The sequence below is a fragment of the Monocercomonoides exilis genome (genome assembly GCF_001643675.1).
Source record: "Monocercomonoides exilis strain PA203 chromosome Unknown scaffold40-978991, whole genome shotgun sequence".
NCBI lineage: Eukaryota > Preaxostyla > Oxymonadida > Polymastigidae > Monocercomonoides > Monocercomonoides exilis.
The window spans coordinates 797,581-818,439 of NW_027150585.1; the positions used below are offsets into that span (position 1 = coordinate 797,581).

General features: G+C 38.7%; 2 protein-coding genes across 2 annotated transcripts; both read left to right on the plus strand.

Moving 5' to 3' along the window:
* MONOS_8111 (putative tau tubulin kinase) lies at window positions 1-17,213 on the plus strand (the record flags this gene model as incomplete). Its single annotated transcript, XM_067878496.1, has 4 exons — window positions 1-272; window positions 333-420; window positions 465-591; window positions 648-17,213. The coding sequence occupies exons 1-4, from the start codon at window positions 56-58 to the stop codon at window positions 17,211-17,213; spliced, it is 16,998 nt and encodes a 5,665-aa protein (XP_067722835.1). The 5' UTR covers window positions 1-55.
* A 350-nt stretch (window positions 17,214-17,563) lies between these two features.
* On the plus strand, window positions 17,564-17,884 carry MONOS_8110 (uncharacterized protein; the record flags this gene model as incomplete). Its single annotated transcript, XM_067878495.1, has 1 exon — window positions 17,564-17,884. One exon carries the CDS (start codon window positions 17,564-17,566, stop codon window positions 17,882-17,884), a length of 321 nt encoding a protein of 106 aa, XP_067722836.1.
* Window positions 17,885-20,859: the final 2,975 nt, after the last annotated feature.

Below are 20,859 nucleotides of genomic sequence, written 5' to 3' on the forward strand. Positions count from 1 at the left end.
ACGTTTTCTTCAGATCTCAATGCAGCTTTAGACAAGGAGATTGACAAATAGACACATGACAGAAGAGATAGCAGAAGATTTAAAGGAAGGAGTTGTTATTAAGGAGTTGTTTACATTAACGAGAAAGATTGGTCACGGAGCATTTGGAGAGATTTATGAAGCTGTTCTATCTACAAAGAGGGGTCAAATTCCTGTCGCAATTAAGTTTGAACTTAAAACTGCTGCAAAAAAGGTTTTGAAATTGGAAGCATTTATTTTACAAAAACTTCAAGGTTTGGTTCATATTTGTGTTCAATAAAAAATTTTGATTTAAATGTCTTCATCAAACAAAGAATATAAACCATTTCCTCGTTTTGTATTTTTTGGAAACTACGGGCAAAGGACTTTTTTGGCAATGGAATTACTTGGGCAGAATCTTGGGTTTGCTTATGAGTGCATTTTTTTAGCAAATCGTATTTTTTTAGAGAGCTTTTGATTCAGAGGCAAGAACATAAATTTTCCTATGGAACTGTATTAAATTTAGGATATCAGATGCTCGCGTGCATTTCTTATCTTCATAAAATCAATTGGATCCATCGAGATATAAAGCCTGTTTGAAAAAATATTTGTTTCTTTAATGGCAATTCAATTTAAATTCAATTTTGAAGAGCAATTTTGTAATAGGAAGGGACGGGCGCAAACAGCACCGCATTTACCTAATCGATTTTGGGCTGGCGAAGCGCACGCAAACAGACAGTGGTGTTGAGTTCAAGCAGCGTCCGAATGTCGGCTTCCGCGGCACTGCGCGCTATGCCTCGCTGAATGCGCACCGGATGCAGGACTTGAACCGCGTGGACGATTTGTGGTCTCTTCTGTATGTCCTCGTCGAGTTCCAGCGAGGGGCGCTGCCCTGGTCGAAGTGCAGGGACAGGAAGGAGATTGGGGCGAAGAAGGAGGAGTATGCGACTCCGAGGCTGGTTGAAGGGCTGCCGCCAATATTCCAGCAGTTCTATGACTATATTTCTCCGCTGACATTCAACGACAAGCCAGACTATGCGTATCTGCTGTCCTTGTTCAAGCAGGCGCTCCTGCAGCACATCGCAGCGACGACTGGAATATCGCATAATCCAGCGAATGTGGTTGGTTGCTATTCTTCTTCTGCTTCTTCTGCTTCTTCTACCTCCTCCTCCTCATCATCTTCTTCATCATTTTCAACTGCTTCTGCTACCTATTCCTCATCTGCAGTGAACACGCAAAATACCAAAGCAAAGATAGAGAACGAGGAAGAGGAAGGGGAAGAGGAAGAGGAAGAAGAGAAAAAGGAAGAGAAGAAGATTGAAGATGTCAATAAGGATGATCATAGCAAAGGAAAAAGAGGAGAGGAAAAGAGAGAAAAGAAAAAGAAACAAAAAGGAGGGGAAAGAGAAAGAGAAAGAGAAAAAGCAAAGGAACAAGAAAAGAAAATGAAAAGAGAAGTACAAAAAGAGGACGAAACCAACGAATCCAACAATCATCAACATATTTTAGCTCAAAAAGATTCATTGAAACGCTTTCCATTTTCTATCAAACAACCAAATTTTATCCAAAAAACGCAAAAACTTTCTTTTTTGCCTGAAATTCTTGTCAAATCAGACACAAAAAACGATTCTTTCATAGGTAAAAGAGAAGAAAATGGTGAGAAAGAGGAGAAAGAGGAGAAAGAGGAAAAAAATAAGAAAGAGGAGAAAGAAAAGAACAAAGAGAAAAATGAGGAGCAGAATGAGGAAGAGAAAGAAGAGAAAGAAGAGAAAGAAGAGAAAGAAGAGAAAGAAGAGAAAGAAGAGAAAGAGAGAGAGGGAGAGAAAGGAAAAGAGAACGAAGAAATGCAATCACAACATCAATCACAACTTCAACTTCACCTTTTGCCTCAACATCAACAACAATATAATCGATGTCATCATCCTCTTCCTTCTTCTTCTTCTTCTTCTTCTTCTTCTTCTTCTTCTTCTTCTTCTTCTTCTTCTTCTTCTTCTTCTTCTTCTTCTTCTTCTTCTTCTTCTTCTTCTTCTTCTTCTTCTTCTTCTTCTTCTTCTTCTTCTTCTTCTTCTTCTTCTTCTTCTTCTTCTCCTTCTCCTTCTCCTCCTCTTCATCATCATCATTTATCTCTAAATGAACATTCAACAAACATTGAAATTCCAAATAAACAAGAAAAAATTGATAATAAACTGAGTATTCTTGTTCCTGCTGTTAAACACTCAACTTCTGTTGATTCAAACAATACAAGTGTTATACCACCATCATATTCTTCTTCTTCCTCTTCTTCCTCTTCTTCCTCATCTTCTTCTTCTTCTTCTTCCTCCTCCTCTTCTTCTCGCCCAAATAATCATTTCCTCTCCTCTTCTATTTCATCCTCTTCCTCTTCCTCTTCCTCTTCCTCTTCTTCTTCTTCTTCTTCCCCCTTTTCTTCAATCACTTCTTCTTCTTCTTCTTCTTCTTCTCATCTCCGCTCTTCCACTTCTGCTCTGATGCTGCAAAGGAAGCAGCATTCACACAAATTGAGAGCGGAAAACAGAAAATTGCACAGAAAAAGAAAATTGAATGGGAAAAATGTGAAAGAAAAGCCAATTGCTTTGCCTGCTATTCCATCGTTTGAGGAGATTGTTAAGGGGAGAAAGGAGAAGGAAAAGGAGAAAGAGAAGGAGAAAGAGAAAGGGAAGGAGAAAGAAAAGGATGGAGAGGAGGAGAAGGAAGAGGAAAAGGAAGAGGAGAAGGAAGAAGGAAAGGAAGATGGATTGAGGAAGGAGAAGAAGATGGAGAAGATAATAGAAGAAGAAGAAGAAGAAGAAGAAGAAGAGGGAGAGGAAGAGGAAGAAATAAAAGAAGAAAACATCGATGAAGTTATTGAAGAAGAAGAAGAGAAGGAAAATGAGAAGAAGGTTGGAGAAAATGAACATGAAATAGAAGAAGCAGTTGAATTGAATGAAAGCAGCAGAAGAAAGAAAGGCTATCAAATTTATTCGAATGGAACACAACTTATTCAAATGACAATAAACAATGAAGAAGAAGATAAATTTATAGAAAACAATGAAGATGAAGAAAAGCTAAAAATGGATAAAAACCAAATTATTTTTGTTCCTTCTCTTTCTCCTTCATCATCATCATCATCTACTTCTTCTTCCTCTTCTATTTCTTCTCCACAAGCATCAAAAAAGACATTACCATTTTCATCATCATCCTCCTCCTCCTCCTCTTCCTCTTCCTCTTCTCATTCACTTTCTGATAATAACTGTAACAATAATATTCTATTTGATTGTGATGCTTCTTTCCCACTCACTGAAAGATACAGGCGCAAAAGAACGGATGATTTCTTCATTCAGATGGAGAACGAAGAAATGGCAATGAAGAAGAATTTTAACAATGAAAATAACAGTATTATTAGCGTTAATAACATAGATAACATGAATAATACTAATAATAATACCAGCAATAATTTCATAACTTCGTCTTCATCCGTTTCCGTTTCTTCTTCTTCCTCTTTACCCTTTTCTTCTTCTTCTTCTTCCTCCTCCTCCTCCTCTTCCTCTTCCACCTTTCCCACTTCTTCAATCACTTCTTCTCCTTCAGTTGTTCCAGACACATGCAGATCATCATTAACTCTCCATTTTCCTCTGAAATTTTCATCAAAAATAGAAATAAAACCAAAAACTGAACAAAAAACTGTGCAAAAAACGGAACAAAAAACAAACCAAAAAGTGGTTCAAGCATCAATTTCTGAAGAAACAAAGAGAAATGGCAGAAGTATTCAGAAAGGAAAACCTCTTCAAACTCCAGAAATTGTTCCATTGAATAAGCCATTCAATGCAAATGTTGGACAACAAATAGGAAATTTTGGTCAGTTGTCAGTTGTTTTGAGTGGGAAGATGGAGAAAGAGGAAGAGGAAGAGAAAGAGAAAGAGGAGGAGGAAGAAGAGAATGAAATGTTGAGAGGAAAGGAAGAAAAAGGAGAAAACGAGAAAAGAGAAGGAAGAAGAAAAATTAAGGAAGAGGAAGAGGAAGAAGAAGAAGTGAAAACAAAACAACAAACACACAATGAACAACCACAAATGAATGAGAAAGAGTTCAGTTTCATTCAACACACTCATTCAAATTCTCTTTCGAAGTTTGTTTCTCAAAGTCCTTCCAATGATTTACTTGCCTCTTCTTCTTCTTCTCCTCTTCTTCTCCATCCACCTCCAAATAACATTGCTAATTCTTCTTCTCTGATGGAGATACCACAAATATTCATTCCTTCTTCATTGCAATCTTCTTCTTCTTCTTCTTCTTCTTTTAATTCTTCTTCCTCCTCTTCCTCTTCCTCTTCCTCTTCCCCTTCTTATTCTTCTTCCTCTTCCCATTCTTGTTCATCTTCTCCTAATTTCATGATTCGTCCTTATATTTCCTCTTCTTCTCGTTTTTCAACTTCTTCTTCTTCTTCTTCTTCTTCTTCACCTCCTCCTCCCTCTCTTCTTCATCTTCCTCCTTCTTTTCCTTTTCCTTTGTCTTCATCGTTATCATCAGCTTCTTCTTCTGTGGCTTCAAATAATAATACAATTAATTCTCTAAATTCTTCCTCTCCTTCCTTTTCATCATCATCATCTTCTTCTTCTTCCTCTTCCTCTTCCTTTTCTTCCCCCTCTTCTTCCTCTTCTTTCTCTTCCTCTCTTCATCCTCGTCTTCCTTTGTTGTCTTCTTCTTTTTCTTCCTCCTCCTCTTCCTCCTCCTCTTCCCCCTCTTCTTCTCCTTCTCCTTCTCAATCAATCAACCAAAGAGTTCTTAGACCTCGTCCTTATTCTTCGCAATTATACCCTCCTAATTCTTATTCTCCTTCTGCTTTGTCCACTTTCTTCTGCAATGCACAACTGTCTGTGATATCTTCTTCTTCCTCTTCTCCATCTCCATCATCTTCATCTTCTTCTTCCTCTTCCTCCTCTTCCTCTTCCTCTTCCTCTTCCTCCTCTTCCTCCCTTTCCCTCCTCTCTTCCTCCTCTTCTCATCTTCCAGGCAGCACTTTTGCAGAATATGACAAGCCAAACACGATTGTTGAATGCGATTCTTCCATCCAAGACACCCTCAACAACTCCATCTTAATTCCTTCCCTTTCTTTTCACTCATTTTCAGATGAAGGAGGAGGAGGAGAAGAAGGAGAAGGAGGAGAAGGAGAAGGAGAAGAAGCTGAAAATCCATCTTTTCTTGCCATTTCTCAGCATCCTTTGCCTCATCATTCGTTTTCGCCTTCTCCTTCTTCTCTTTCTCTTTCTCTTTCTCCTCATCATCCTCCTCTTCTTCCTCCTCCATCTTCTCTTCTTCCTCCTCCATCTTCTCTTCCTCCTTCTCTTCCTCCTTCTCTTCCTCCTCCTCTTTCTCCTTCTCCTTCTCTTTCCTTCAGCTCCCCTGATTCCCTTGTCTCCAGTCGTACTGCTCTTTCTCTCAGTTCTGATCTTCTTCAGCTCTCTTCCTTGTACCATTCAGACTCCATCAACGATTTCTGCCCTCTTCTGATCAATTCTCACTCTTCGGCTGCTTTGGAGAATTGTTCTTCTTCTTCTTCTTCTCATCCTTCTTCTTCTTCTTCCTCCTCCTCCTCCTCCTCTTCTTCTTCTCCTTCTTCTTTTCCTAACAAACATATTCCAATTTCTTCTTCTTCATCTCCTCCTCCTTTTTCTTCCTCTTCAAATTCATCATCATTATCATCCTCCTCCTCCTCCTCTTCTTCTTCCTCTCTTTCTCCTCTTTCTCCTCTTTCTCCTCTTCCCTTTGTGAATCTTCTTCCTCTGAGCCATTCTCCTTCTCCTCCTCAGCAAAACACAGTTCTTCCTCGAAAATCTTCTTCTTTAATTGAAATGAGCACTTGCTCTTCATTTGGAGAGGAAGAAGAGAAAAAAGAAGAGGAAAAGAAAAGGAAAGAGGAAAAGAAAAAGAAGGAGAAAGAGAAGGAAGAAAAGGAGGAAACGGAAGAGGAAGGAAAGGAAGAGGAGAAAGAGGAGAAAGAGGGGAAAAAAGGAAAGGAAGAAAAAGAAGAAGAACTTTTTGGATATCAATTTGCAGATGCGAATTTTGATCGAGAAGAAAGAGATTGTGAAAGAAAGATTGAAACAAAAGAAGAAGAAGGAGAAGAAAGAGAAGAAGAGGGAAAAGAAGAAGAAAGAGAAGAAAGAGGAGAAAGAGAAGGAGAAGAAGAAGAAGAAAGAGAAAGAGAAAGAGAAGAAAGAGAAGAAGAAGCTGAGAAAATCCAAATTAATACGCAAAACAACAATATTTCGACCAATATCAATGTGAATAAAGAGAAAATTTCATCATCTTCTCATTTGAGTCAAGAAATGAATGAGAAAATGAGTGCCATTCAATCACATCCTTCTCAATTGCAATGTTCTCTTTCTCCTTTCTGCTCAGCAGTTGTTTCTTCTTCTTTATCTTCTTTTTCCTCTTCTTCTCCTTTATCATCATCTTCTTCCTCTTCTTCCTCATCGTTTTCTTCTTCCTCTTCCTCTTCCTCCTCCTCCTCCTCCTCTTCTTCTTCTTTTCCTTCTCTTCTTTCTTCTTCTCTCTTGCCTCGTCGTCATTCATTCTGTGGCATTTCTTCTTCTCCCATCAGCACAATCACTCACTTCATCCATTTTTCTTCTTCTCTTTCTTCTCTTTCTTCTTCTTCTTTTCCTTCTCCTTCTCCTTCCTCTTCTTCTCTTTCTTTCTCTTCTTCTTTTCCTTCTTCTTCTTCCTTCTCCTCTCCTTCATTTTCTTTTCCATTTTTTCCTTTTCTCTTTTCTTCTTCTTCTTCTTCTTCCTCTTCTTCCTCTTCTCTTTCTCAAATCTTAATCCCTTCCCGTTCATTCTGTTCTTTTTCTTCCTCTTCCTTCCTTTCTTCTCTTTCAAACCTCTTTTCATTTTTCCCTTTCTCTTTCATTCATTCGGGAATGTTAAGTAATTCTGACATGTTTCATTCACATTTTGCTAATCTCTCAAAAATTGATGAAATTTCTGTTTCTCCTTCTCTTTCACCTTCGCCTTCTCCTTTGCCTTCGCCTTCTTCTTCTTCTTCTTCTTCCTCATCAAATTCTTCCTCCTCCTCTTCTTCTTCATTAAATTCTTCCTCTTCCTCCTCTTCTTCCTCTTACTCTTCTTCCTCATCAAATTCTTCTTCTTCTTCTTCTTCTTCTTCTCTTCTCCCCCTCATACTCAATGAACAACCTTCCAATCCTCAATACCTTTCCAATAAATCTCTTCATATCAAACAAAATGACATGCAAATGGAGAATTCTTGTTCTGCTCCTCTTTCAAATTCCCTTTCAAACACTTTTTCTTCTTCTTCTTCCTCTTCCTCTTCCTCTTCCTCTGCTTCCTCTTCAAATCCTTTTCCTTCTTCTTCTTCTTCTTCTTCTTTTATCAATTCTTCCACTTTTCCATTGCGTTCATCTTCATCTTCATCTTCTTTTCTTGTGAATTCTTCACCTTCTTCTTCTTCTTCGTCATCATCATCATCTTCTTCTTCCTCTTCTTCTTCATTTCATTTTCCTTCTTCATCTTCTTCTCCATTTCCTTCTTCCTCCTCCTCCTCTTCTTCTTCTTCCTCTCTTTCTTCTCTCTCTCCTTTCAAACAGTTCAATCACAGATTATTTTCTTCTTCTTCTTCTTCTTCTTCTTCTTCTCTTCTTCTGTCAATAGAAGAAGTCATTAATGCTTTATTTACTTCTCCTCCTGCTCTTCCTTCTTCTTTTTCTTCTTCCTTTTCTTTTTCTAAATCTTCAAAATCTTCTTTCCCACTTTCTTTTTCTCTTCTTCCTTATCTTCCTCTTTCATTTCGTTTTCCTCCTTCTTTTCCAAATTCTTCTTCTTATCCCTCCTCCTCCTCCTCCTCCTCCTCCTCCTCCTCCTCTTCTTCTTCTTCTTCATTTTCCACTTCTTTTTCTCCGTTTTTCAATGAAAACAAGCCAATTTCATTGAAGCTTCAGCAAATCGACAAACAGAACGGAATGAAAATCGAACTGAAGAATTATGAGCCAAAATATGAAGAGAAAAACATTAATTTTGAGAATTTGAAGAAAAAGAAGGAAAAAATGATGAAGAAGAAGGAAAAAAAGGAAAAAAAGGAAAAAATGGAAAAGAAAGAGAAGGAGAAGAAGAATTGTTTGAAAGAAATTTTGGAAGAAAAGGAAAAGAATGAGGAAATAAATAGAGAAAGAGATTTTAAAGAAGAAGAAGAAGAAAAAGGAGAAGAAGGAGAAAGAGAAGGAGAAGGAGAAGAAGATAAAGATGATGGCAAAGATGAAAAAGAAGAAGGAGAAAGAGAAGAAGAATGTTACATTGAAAATAACAAAGATAATTCAAATTGTTTGAGCAATCTCAATCAAACCTTCTTCAAACAGAACAATGAAAAGAAGAATGTATTAGAAAAGAATGAAAAGAATAACATCCATTTGTATTCTTCTTCTTCTTCTTCTCCTTCTCCTTCTCCTTCTCCTTCTCCTTATCCACTTCTTTCTCTTTCTCCTTCTCTTTCTTTTTCTTCTCCATCTTCTTCCTCAAATTCATTATCATTAAATTCTTCCTCCTCCTCAAATTCTTCTTCTTCTCCTCCTCTTTCTCTTTATCCTTCTTCTTCCTCATCAAATTCATCATCATCAATTTTTTCTTGTTCTTTTTCTTCTTCTTCTTCATTATATCCTTCTTCTTCTTTTTCTTCTCATATATCTTCCCATCCATTTCATCATCTTTCTCATTCAACACACAATTCAATCGTTGCATCAACAGCTGCCTTTCCTTTGGTTGATAGCTTTGGCAATGGATGTGTTGGAGAAGAAGAAGAAGAAAGAGAAGGAGAAGAAAAAGAAAGAAAAGGAGAAGGAGAAGGAGAAGGAGAAAGAGAAAGAGAAGAAGAAGAAGAAAGAGAAAGAGAAAGCGAAAGCGAAGAAGTTCATGAAGACATGAATGAAGAAGATGAAGAGAGAAATCGCGATAATCGCACAAATATCAGAAACAAAAGCCAAATTCATCAAATTCATCAAAACAGAACTGAAAAGAAAGGAAAAGACAAAGAAGAGCAGAAATATGTGATTGTATCTGTATCTCCCTCTCAATCACCTCAGATTTCAGTGTTGCCTTCTTCTTCTTCTTCTTCTACCTCCTCCTACTCCTTATCTTCCTCTTCTCCACTTTCATCATCATCCTCCTCCTCTTCTTCTTCCCTTTCTTCTCCTTCATCATCATCATTATCTTCTTCTTCTTCTTCTTCTTCTCTTCCCTTTCCTTCTCCTTCTTCTTCTTCTCCTTCTTCTCCTTCTCCATCATCCAACCGACCGATTCTTTCTGATTCTCAACCAGATCTTTCTCTTTCTCTTTCTCCAATCACTTTCTTCTTCTCTTCCTATTCTTCCCTCAAAAATATTCCTCCTCTCCTCACTTCAAAATCCTTTGCGTTGTCTATTCCTTCAATGAAACATCAAATAAATGTGAATTTGGCTTCGAATTCTTCTTCTTCTTCTTCTTCTTCTTCTTCTTCTTCTTCAAGTTCTCATTCTTCAATGTCTCCCTATCCTTCTCCTTCTCCTCTTTTTCCTCCTCCTCCTTCCATTTCCAATCTTCAACAAACAAACACAAATGACATTGCAGAAACAATAAATAAATCAAAAGAATCACCAAAAAATGACATATTTGAATCAAAAACAGATTTAATTGCTGAAAGAAACGAAAAGAGAAACGAAAAGAGAAACGAAAAGGGAAACGAAAAGAGAAAAGAAGAGGGAAAAGAAGAGGGAAAAGAAGAGAATTCTCTTGAAGGAAAAGAGAAAGATAACAAAAACAAAGAAAAAAAAGAAAGTTTCAATGATTTTAATGAAAAACATCAAAAACATGAAAATGAAAATGAAAAAGAGAAAGAAAAAGAAAAAGAAAAAGAAAAACAAGATTTGAAAATGAATGAAGATTCTGTTTCTATTCGCAAAACAGAAAGAAATGAAATTTCTGATAAAAAAGAAATTGAAGAAGCAAATGGGAGAATGGAGCAAATGATTGAAAATGCTAATGATCTCTTGTTACAGCTTAAGGATTCTTCAACTTCCTCCTCATCCTCCTCATCCTCTTCTTCCTCATCCTCCTCATCCTCTTCTTCCTCATCCTCCTCATCCTCTTCTTCCTCATCCTCCTCCTCTTCTTCTTCTTCACTTCACCCCTTTCCTTCTTCTTCTCCTTCTCCTTCTTCATCTTCATCTTCCTCTTCCTCTTCATCTTCCTCTCCTTCTCTCTCACATTCACATTCACCTTTACAATCTCAACCACAATCATCATCATTACAATCATCATCACAATCTTCATTTCAATCCCAATTACAAACAGACAAGCCAAAAGCCTTTCTTAATTTGTCGATTGAGTCTTTTCTGCTGGCTCCTCCGCATCTTCAGCCTCTTCTCATCAGACAGGCACTTGCCGAGCTTAGCCAGAGAACAACAAATGCTTCATTGGAAGCAGATTATAATAATAATAATAATAATAATAATAATACTTCTTCATCTTCATCCTCTTCATCTTCATCTTCATCTTCATCCTCTTCATATTCATCCTCTTCCTCTTCCTCTTCCTCTTCATCGTCTTCTTCTTTCCCAATTCCTCCAATGTTTAATGATAGCATTCTCGAGACATCCAACAACAATGCCAAAACTCTGATTTCTTCCTTGCCTTTAAAGCAGGATTTTCATCATCATCATCATCATCATCATCAACCGCAAAATGAACATATATCTTCTTCTTCTCCTCCTCCTGCTCCTTCACAAACATTATCTTCTTCTTCACTCTCCCCTTCTTCATTGAAATCTCTCGATCAGAACATTCCATTCATTCATTCTTCATCTTCTCCTTCTCCTTCTCCTCCTTCTCTTCCTCTTCATTCTCCTCTTATCATTGATTCAAATACAAAATTTTCATATTCATCATCTTCTTCCTCTTCCTCTTCCTCTTCTTCTTCCTCTTCATCTTCTCCTCCTCCTTCTTCATTAACATTTTCCATTCCCAACACACTCAACCCCTCTTCATCCGCACATATCCCATCAAACATGACTCCTGATGCCTTTCTCTCTCCTCATCGCATTCTTCACACAAGAAAAAGAAACTATCCGCCTTCTCTTCGAATTCCTCCTTTTCGCGGGAGAGCAGAAAAGGAGAAAGAGAAGCATAAAACAAGTGAAGTCAGAGTGAAAGATGAGAAAGATGAAGAAATGAGCATGAGAAATTTGAAAAATGACAATGAGGTTATTCAAGATGAGAAAGGAAATATTCAAATGAATGAGAAAAACAAAAATGGCCTTTCATTTAATCAACTGGAGTATTCAACAAAGCAGACAAATGATGAGCTCACAGGAATTGTGGACCCATTGAAGCAATATTCGACTCATCATTATCATCAGCAGCAGCAACAGCATCATCAGCAAAATTATCAACAGGATAGTCAAGAGAATCAATTTTATCCACATGATCAACAAAATGTCTTCAATCAACAGCAGCGACAACAACAAAACAAACAAATGAAAAGAATGATTTCAGAGCAAAGAGAAGATGGAATGATCAATTTGGGTGATTCATTTGGGCGAAGAGCAGAATTTCTGAGAAAGACGATGGAGAAAGCGAATGCGCAGATGAAAGGGGAGAATGTGAGCAAAGGAAGAAACCAGAGTGGAGAAGAGAAAGAAGAGAAACAAGAAATAGAAGGCAAAGAAGCAAATGCTATTCATGATGATGCTAAAGAGAGTGAGAATGAAAAAGAAAACATATTCAATGAGAATAACGAAAACAATAAACAACAACAACAACAAATTGTTTCTTTGCAGAATTCACAATTCGAACAATCATTTTCTGATTCTGGCAATTCGAAAGCAGTTTCACAAACAAACAGTTCAGCAAATGGCTTTTTTGTCTCTTCAATTCCACATTCATTGCATTCATTGCATTCGTCGCAAACAGAAGAGCCAAGTTATCAGAGAGAAAGAACTGAAGATACAGCATTATCACAGAATTTGATGGATAGAAAAAACATTATGCAAAAACAAGAGACAGAGCAAAGGAATAATGAAAGTGGTGCAGTGGAAGAGAAAACAACGAATGCAAATGATAATAACAATAATGAAATGGAAAGTGCAGAAGATAGAGTGAAGCAGAATGCACAGAGGATGCTCGACATCATTTTGCCATTTTTGAAGGAGAAGATGTACTCAAACGCGTCTTCATCATCTTCATCATCTTCATCATCATCTTCTCTTCCTCCTTCTCTTGATGAAATTAGTTCCATTCCTTTGTCAACACTTTTGGCTTCCTCATTTTCATCATCATCTTCTTCTTCCCTTCCTCCTTCTTCTTCAGCAGTTTCGACTTGCACAAATACAGTTCCCATTCATATCCCCAAACCTTCCTTTTTTGAAGAAGAAGAAGAAGTAATTCCTTTACCCACACAAAAAGTTCCATCATCAGATCAAACAGCAAACAGAGCAGAACTGAATGATGCTTCTTCTGCCTCTCTCGTTGGATATAGCAGTCTTCCTGTGCTTCCACAATGCAAGCAGAATAGTATTTCGTCTGCGATGGGAATTGCTTCATCCAATGTGCCGGAAAAGAAGGAAGCGAACAGATTTGTTGAATCGAACTCTATTGACAATCCAGATGGGGTCCTTGCACAATCAAGTCATTCAAACGAAAGCACAAGCAAAATGGATGGTGAATCAATGGAAGCATGCGAGCCATTGACTGGAATGCAATACAGCAATTCATTTGCCTCTGAGAAACCATTTGCGGCACGAAGACATCATCATCAAAGAGGAGCAAGACAAGTGCTTCGTCCCGCGATGCTGAATGGGATGTATTTGAGAAGCAGTTCACACTCAAACAAGCTTCTTTCACAGAGCAGGCACAGCAGAATGAAGAAGTCGAGATCGTATGACAGAAACCTTCCTCTTTCTCCTCTCTCGCCAAACGCTTTGGATTCGGCAGCACTTGCTGATATGCAGATCTTCGATTGGGCAGTGAATGAGCGGCTGAGGAAGGAGAAGGAGGATGAAGGAGTATTTATCCTGTCTGGAAACCAGCTCTCACCCATTTCTCCTCCAATAACTCAGTCACAAGAAGGAAATGGAAATGGATCAGGAAGGCTTTCAGCACTGCCTTTATCTGCGTCTTTGTCTTGTGAATTGTCAGCAGATAATCCAACCTCGCCTTTTGCATCAGAAGCAACAACATCATTTTATGAAGACCTGAAAAGAAGAGAAGATGAGAATGCTTCAACGAATGTTCAGGTTCAAGTGCAGAAAGTTGGAGGCAATGAGAATTTCATTCAAAGCGAAGAAAGCACTAACCATCCGAAGGATATCATCATCCAAATAACTCAGCCAGCCACTGAGGAAAGCGAGTCTGAAGGATCAAAACAGAGTTCAGAGGAAGAAAAGCCTCTGAAGGCAACAACGCACATTCTCGACCACCCAAAGAACCCACTCATCCGCACAGGGACGGTTCCAGCCATGCACAATGCATCGACCACGTTCCTCTCTTCTCACTCAGAGGTGTCTGTGGTCAGAACAATTCCTTCACCACTTTCAATGAGGAATGGATGTGGGGTGAATGAAAGTGACGGAGGAAGGTCGACGCAGAAGGATATTGATTCGTCGCCTCAGCTTGTGTATTGCATTGATTCTGAGCCTGAAGAAAAATTCAACGTTGAGTTGAATAAAACATCAGAGCAAAGAGAAAATGAAGAGCAAGGAGTATCCTCAACGACTTCTGCTTATTCCTCTTATTCCACTTCTTCCTCTTCCTCTTTTTCATCATCATCTTCTTCATCATCTTGTTTTTCTCCTGTTTTCAATCATTCATCCTCTCAGAGTGTCATTAATTACGGTCCAAATGGTCAGCAATGCAAACAGCAATCATCCCTTTTGAATGGACTTTTGTCGCCAAAACGCGACCGTTTGAAGGAAAGCAAGTTTCCACTGCTGAATTCATCCCACTCGCAAATGTCACTGCTTCCTGCAATATTCCGGTTTAACACATCTTATTCCTCGCCTCCACTTTCACCACAATCGCCTGTTCTTTTGCCAAACAGGACAAACAACTTCGGTGCCAGTGGATTATTAAAAGGGAAAAACTTCAGCAGAAATGAAACAGGCATGCTGAGTCCCACTGGGTTTCTGTCTCCCCCACTCCATTCTCCGCCAATTCATTCTGTTTCAGAGGCTCAACTTAGTGCTTTGTTCCCCTCACTTCATCCTTGTTCACCCGAATCATCTCCTCAAAGAGAGCAACATTTGTCATCTCGCTCAGAACACCGCCCTCCACTGCTTCATCCCACATCCCAATTTCCATCGATGAAAGAGCTGCCTCAGAACTCATTTGATTCATCTGAAAGCATCCTCTTTGATAGCATCGGTGTGGCTCTTCCCAGGTTGCCTTCTTCTGCTGCTCTGACAGACTGCCACTCCAAGGAAACAGAGCAAAAAGGGGAAAGCGAAGCAGAAGGGAAGAATTCGAGTGTGTTTGCTGTGGGAGCAAACGGGATAGTTCGATTGAAGCCAGAGAAATGCAATACATTAATGCCCATGCAAATAGCCAGCCCTCCTATCCACTCTCCTCCTGTGTTCTCTTCTTCTGCCTCTGCGTTTTCGAGATATGTGCCAGCAGACTTCCAACAGAAGGGATTTGCACTTTTGGGGATGCAGAAGATATCGTCACGAGAGGAAATGCAGCAGAATGAAAACAATTCTATTCAGGAATCTGTGCCATCTTCTTCGCCTGCTTTGTCATCTCCTCATTTTGGAAGTATTGGAAGTCTGTCTGCAGAAGCTTTTGCTGGAATCAGTGCTTGTGCCAAAAACAATAATAACGTGAATGCCACTTCCAAGATTGTGAATCAATCTCCTCTTCGTTTCGATTCCAAGCCAGAGGAGTCAGACGCATCTGCCTCCACAAACACCTCTGGAAAAACTTCAACAGAAAGAGAAGGAACACTCTCGGACATCAAGTTTGCACCACTGAATGAAAATCGCTATTTGGAGAAAGAAGAAAACTTGACTGTTGGCAATGTTAATTCAGGAACAGAATCACATTCAACTTTGAAGATCATAGATATGCTTTCTCACACACCTGTCTCGCTTCCCATTCCTGAAGCATCGTCTAATTCCATTCATAGAACAACTTCTTCATCTTCCTCATCTTCATCGTCATCTGATCCATTTTCTAATTCTCCGGCAAACAATAATGCTGAAAAGATGATGCTGTCATCTGCTTCTTCTTCTTCTTCTTCAACTCCTTCTCGCTCTTCTCCATCCTCATTCACTCCCGTTAGCAACTATCTGACTTCTGCAACAACAAACTCCTGCACATCGCAGTCACCAACATTCTTGTATTTAACTCATCCTTCTCCTTCACCCACACCACGCACTCCGAAATCGTCATTGATGCACCGCTTGTGGAGCAAGTTCAAACGTTCTTTTGGAATCACAGAGGCACAGGAGACAGAAGTTGAAGCGATGACTGAAGGGTTGCTGACGTCTCAGCACTTAAGCATAGTGCAATCATCATCTGCTATCACACCAGGAAGAGCATCTGTGCAAAGCATGACAAAGATACACACAACATCGCATCTTTCAGCAAGTGAAGAGGAAGATGAAGAAGGAGAAGGTGAGGAAGGGCAGCACAAACAGGAAGCATGGAGTGTTCACAAACAAGATATGCAAAACTGGGAAGTTTGTGGAGATGGTCGAATAAGCAGCAGTGCAATTGGGGAAGGCGATGGAGATGATGATGATGATGAATCAGAGATGGAGAGGATGCTGTTCAGCCCATTTGACGGTGCAGATGCTGGAATCACAATTAAGTCATCGAAGCAGCTGCAGATACAGGAAGATCGTTCTGTGTGCGCGAATGGGGAGTTGGCTTCTCCAATTCAGCAAGAGCTGCCTTTAAAATCAGAAGCATTTAATTTGGAAGCAGACTTGAATGATGCTGACAACGAGCCCGAACACATTCTCTCGCCCACACTTTCAGAGAAGCTGTCACATGCAAATGCGATTGATTGTCAGCCTCACGGCAAAGAAGTTGTCCAACTTAGAACACTTTCATCACTTCCAGACATGCAAAGAACTTCTCATTCATTAAGTTATCAGCATAATTCTCCCTGCAGCGAAAGGCAAATGAGGATGATCCAATCTGTTTCAGTGGCATTAGCAACTCCTGTGCAGGCAGGAATTAGCTTATTCAACACTCCTCATTTTCCTGAAGCGCCATTGTCAGGAGGGTGCCATCTTCACTTGCTTTCTCCTCGTCTTCTTCGGATCTGTGCTCCTCAGCCTACAAATCCCATTGTTCGTCCTCATTCGCCCTGCTTTTCTCTTTTTGATTCGCCAAATACTTCTTCCTCTTCCTCTTCCTCTTCTCCTGCTGCAACTTCGTCTTCCAACAATCGGCGCTCTCCAATTTTAGGAGCGCTTTCATCTCCGAAAGTTTATACAGCGATATTGTCTGTAACAACATCAACTCCAACCACTGCTTCCACCTCTTCATCAGCCTCGTGTGCCTCAGAAATACCAACTTCCTCGTGCTTATCATCACCTTGCATTTCTTCTGAAGCATCTCCTCAGTTCAGCAGCATTCAAAATCGATTTCCCTGCAGTGAAAATGCAACAGGACATGGCATATCCCGTCTTTTATCACAATCTTCAGAGGAGGCAAGAATCGTTCGAGACATTCAGAGCTTCCCACAGCCCAGTGAAATTAGTTGCGAAGCTGAGAAAAGCCCTCACTCAATTTTCAGTCCAAGCAGTTCCAGCTCTTCTGAAATGTTTTCGCCTCATTTCTCAGCATACTATGACGATCTTAGCATTACACACGATGCGACAGAAGAGATTTCGCTACCAGACGGGATTGAAAGCACGCTTCAGAGCGCGAGAAGAGTCGAAGATTGCGAAAGCAGGTGGAGAATGAAGAGCAAGGAACTTCTCCCTTCGAATGAAGACGAGGAAATAATCAATCTTATGCAGCAGATTGCGATTTTGCAGAAGAAGAAAAGGAAGAAAACAAAAGCGAAACAGAATGAAGATTGGATGAATGTGTCAGAGAAGCATGAAGAAAAGGATATAATCGGCGGATTATATAACTCGACGATTCCGGAGGTTGTGGAGGAAGAAAGGGTGGTAAGCGAGGAGGATGAACAGATGAACAGCAAAGAAGCAAATGAAAGAAACGTAATTCAATAAACGAATGGAATAGAACAACAATCCGAAGAAGAATACGATGATGTTGAATTAAGTCAGAGGAATGATGGATGAAAAAGAACATATTTCACAAAAACAATGAACAAATAAGTGGGAAAAAAGGATTTGTATCTGATGAGCAGGATGAAAGACGAGGAAGCAGAGGAGCGCTGAGTTCAACTGCCAAAGAAGAAGAAGATGCTGATGAACGGCTGAGCAGAATTCGGGGCAAGCTTCGATGTGAAGGATGGATTGACAGCTCAGCATAGCAGATTGAGCTTGGTGGGTGGGAAAACGGGCAGATGTTCCGCTTGCCAAGTGAGAGCATTTTACACACAGTTATGCAACGAACGATGGCGTGTTCAGCAACATTGCAAAATCGGATTGTCAGAGAGAAGAAAGGATCAGAGGTAATGAAAGAGAAGGAACAGCTCGCATCAGCAGATGAAGAAGAGATTAGCTGTCATTCGAAGGAATATGAAGTGAGGCTTGGATCAAAAGTTGCAAAATCAGAGCGTGTTATATTGGCTCATGAAGATCAAAAGCCAGGACCAGGTTCGCAGTTACTCTGGAGCAATGACGGTACAGGAAAGGCCTGTTTGCAGATGCATCCAAGCGCAATTACAAAAGACAATTCTACTCAAACATCTTCTTCTGCTTCCTCTTCTTCTTAGGCTTTGTTGGCATCTTTGTTGATTCATTCAACACAACCAATATCTATAAGCCAATCTCAGAAAACGAGAAATTTCAGCAAAGATTCGAAGGGGAATGGTTATTCATGGAGCGATCAGTCCACTCTTCGTTCAGCTTCTCAGCAGTACGCACCTCAGACAAGTTCATCTGATGCGTTAAAAATAAAGAGCAGCATTCGAATAGCGAATGTTTTTCGTGGAAATGTTGATGTCGACGAGCCATTGATTCTCGAACAAGTTCAGCAAATGCAAAAAGAAAAAAGGAAAGAAGGTGCTTTTTCAGAAGAAGGACATAGGTCTGGAAAAAGAAAGCGTTGAACGCAAAAGTCTATTGAAAGAAGCATTAACTGAAAGTCCTTTTAATGCAGTGAGAAGCAGCTTGCAATAAACATTAACGAATTTTTTTGTTTCGGATGCTGTAATGCCTTCTCTTTTATCTCCATCCTTGACATCGGAATCCCCTCTCCAAAATCTGTTTCGTTTCGCAGGATCTCATGGAGATGAGTTTTCAGCATCACCAAGGCTGTCTTCTGATGAGGAAGCATAATCTTTGAACCATCACGTTGCATCTTCTTCATTTGCTACTTTTCATGGTTTCTGCTATTAGAATTGAACAATTCGCTAAGCAGCCTATTTTGGTGGTGAATTGATGGAATTTGAAGGATGCATGAAGAAGGGAGTGCAGAATTGTTCTGGCAAAATTTTGTCTTTTGATAATAAAAACACAATTTTGATTGGTGAAGAGATTATAAAAAAACTGTGATGTGGTTGTAATTTGTCTTGAACAACTGCAAACAATGGTGAAAGCACTTGCACTGAAAAAAAAATTGACGAAAAAAATATAACGAACTGCAAAAGTTGTGAAAAATGTGATTTTTTATGGATCCACACTGAAAGTGGAATTGAATAAAGTGTTCGTCTTTGTTCATCGTCTTCGGGTCTTCAATACACTGTGAATGGGCAAACGTATTTAATGGAGTTTCTTTTGACAAGCAAGAGGAGTGAGGAACTGTGCCATCCAAAGATGAAGACATGAGAAATGTGAAAGCAATAATGTCAACAGATTTTGGATTATCACCTTTTCAGAAGGATGTTAATGAGAGTGGCAGAGTTGTTGGCGATGCGCGCAACGAAATGCCCGAGTGAAGTGCGAAAAGAGTAAAAGGTGAGAGTCTTTGTTGCACTGTTCTTTTGCAAATCTTTCATTTATAATATTAGATTAGTTTGTTTAATTATGTACAAGGTGTAATTTTTGGTGTTTATGTATGATTACAAAAATCAAATTTATACTCCAGAAATGGTTGCTTTTTTTTTTATTTATTCTTTTGGATATTGTTTTTAGTTTTCATTGACTTTGTATTTAGATATTTATTTTTGATTTAATCATATTTTTATAATAGTTTTAGCTGAAGAGATCTTCAATGAAATCAACACATGAAAATTTTTTTATTATATATAATTTTATTTTATTTTAATTTTTAATTTTTTTTTTTTTTTCTTTCTTTCTTTTTCTTTTCTTTTTTGGGCAAATGCAGAATATACGCGTACCAAAAGAAAACACTTCATAATCGATACGAAGAAAGGTGTAGCTATTCTTGATCATTCCATTGCATTTTTATCTTGCGCAAATAGCTTGTTGGATTTAAATGAATAATTTTTTCTGCAAATTTTGAATAAAAAAATGGGTTAAAATATTTTTTTATTATTTTTTATTTTCTGAAAAGTGTATGAAATTGTTAAAAAGAACTAATCATCAGTCCATTCTGATGCGTCTGCTCCATCATCTGCACCGAAATCAGTATCTTCATCAGGAAGATCATCCATATCAGGGATTTCTTCCTCTTCGTTAGCCTTTTCTGGATCATTTTCGTCTTCCTCAGCAACCATTTCTACGTTTTCAATGTTCAAATGAATTGCGGATTCAACGAGTTGATTAAAAGTCAGTAAACCCATCGAACGAACAATGAAAGATGCTATATATTGTTGAAGAAATCTTGTTCGAATTCCAAATCTGGGAAGAAATATCCGAAAGTGTGCCCAAAAACCTTCCACTGTGTTTGTATATACTGATTTATTTTCCGGATTGACAAAATGTCTCTTATGGAATACGGTTTTGTGTATAAAACCTTCTTCATCTTGACAATTATAGGCCTTCCATTCATCGCTGTATATAGTTGTTTGAGGTTAAATGTGCTTCTTGATAGCTGCAAGAAGAGTTTCCTTGTTCCTGTTTGGAACAACCACCATAAAAGATCTTTTGTAACGTTATTCAGATCTTTCTCCACCACCAAAAATCCAAACTTGCTTTTTCCTTTTTCCTCTATTGTATTTCCTTCTTCTCCACAACATTTCGTCAATTTCCACCTCCTTCCCCACTCCTCCGATTTTAATTGGGTTCTTGAATAGCACATCCACACAAACTTCCCTGCAAATATTATAATAGTATGAAACGGTGTTTCTATCCAGATATAATAAAAAACAAGTTTGCTTAATGCTTAATTTCAGCCAAAACAGCAGAAACACATGCATATTCTTATTGACAGTTGTTTTTGCCTTTGATAATGTTGTTCCTTTTAGAACAGATGTTGTTTTCAGGCACTTTTTGCACTTTTGAAAATATGCGTTGTCTCTTTTGCACAATAGTTTTTTCAATTTGCAGTGTTTGCATTCCCCAGTATCATGAAGAAGTCTATGTTCGAAAATCCACTTCCAAGTGCGTTCCAAATTAGCAAACAAGTAATTCATGTTTGAGATCACGTCTTTTGTTTCTGTTATCTTTGACATTTTTTATTAAAGATTATTGATCTCACCCATTTTTTGAGGAAAAATTGCCAAAATAAAAAATTCATAATTTATCAACAACTCGTTTCCGCAAGGTCAGGTTTGCACATATGTTATTAACAATTAATAATAAATCATTCACAAAAGTTTCTCGCTTATTTGAAAGGTACGCGTAT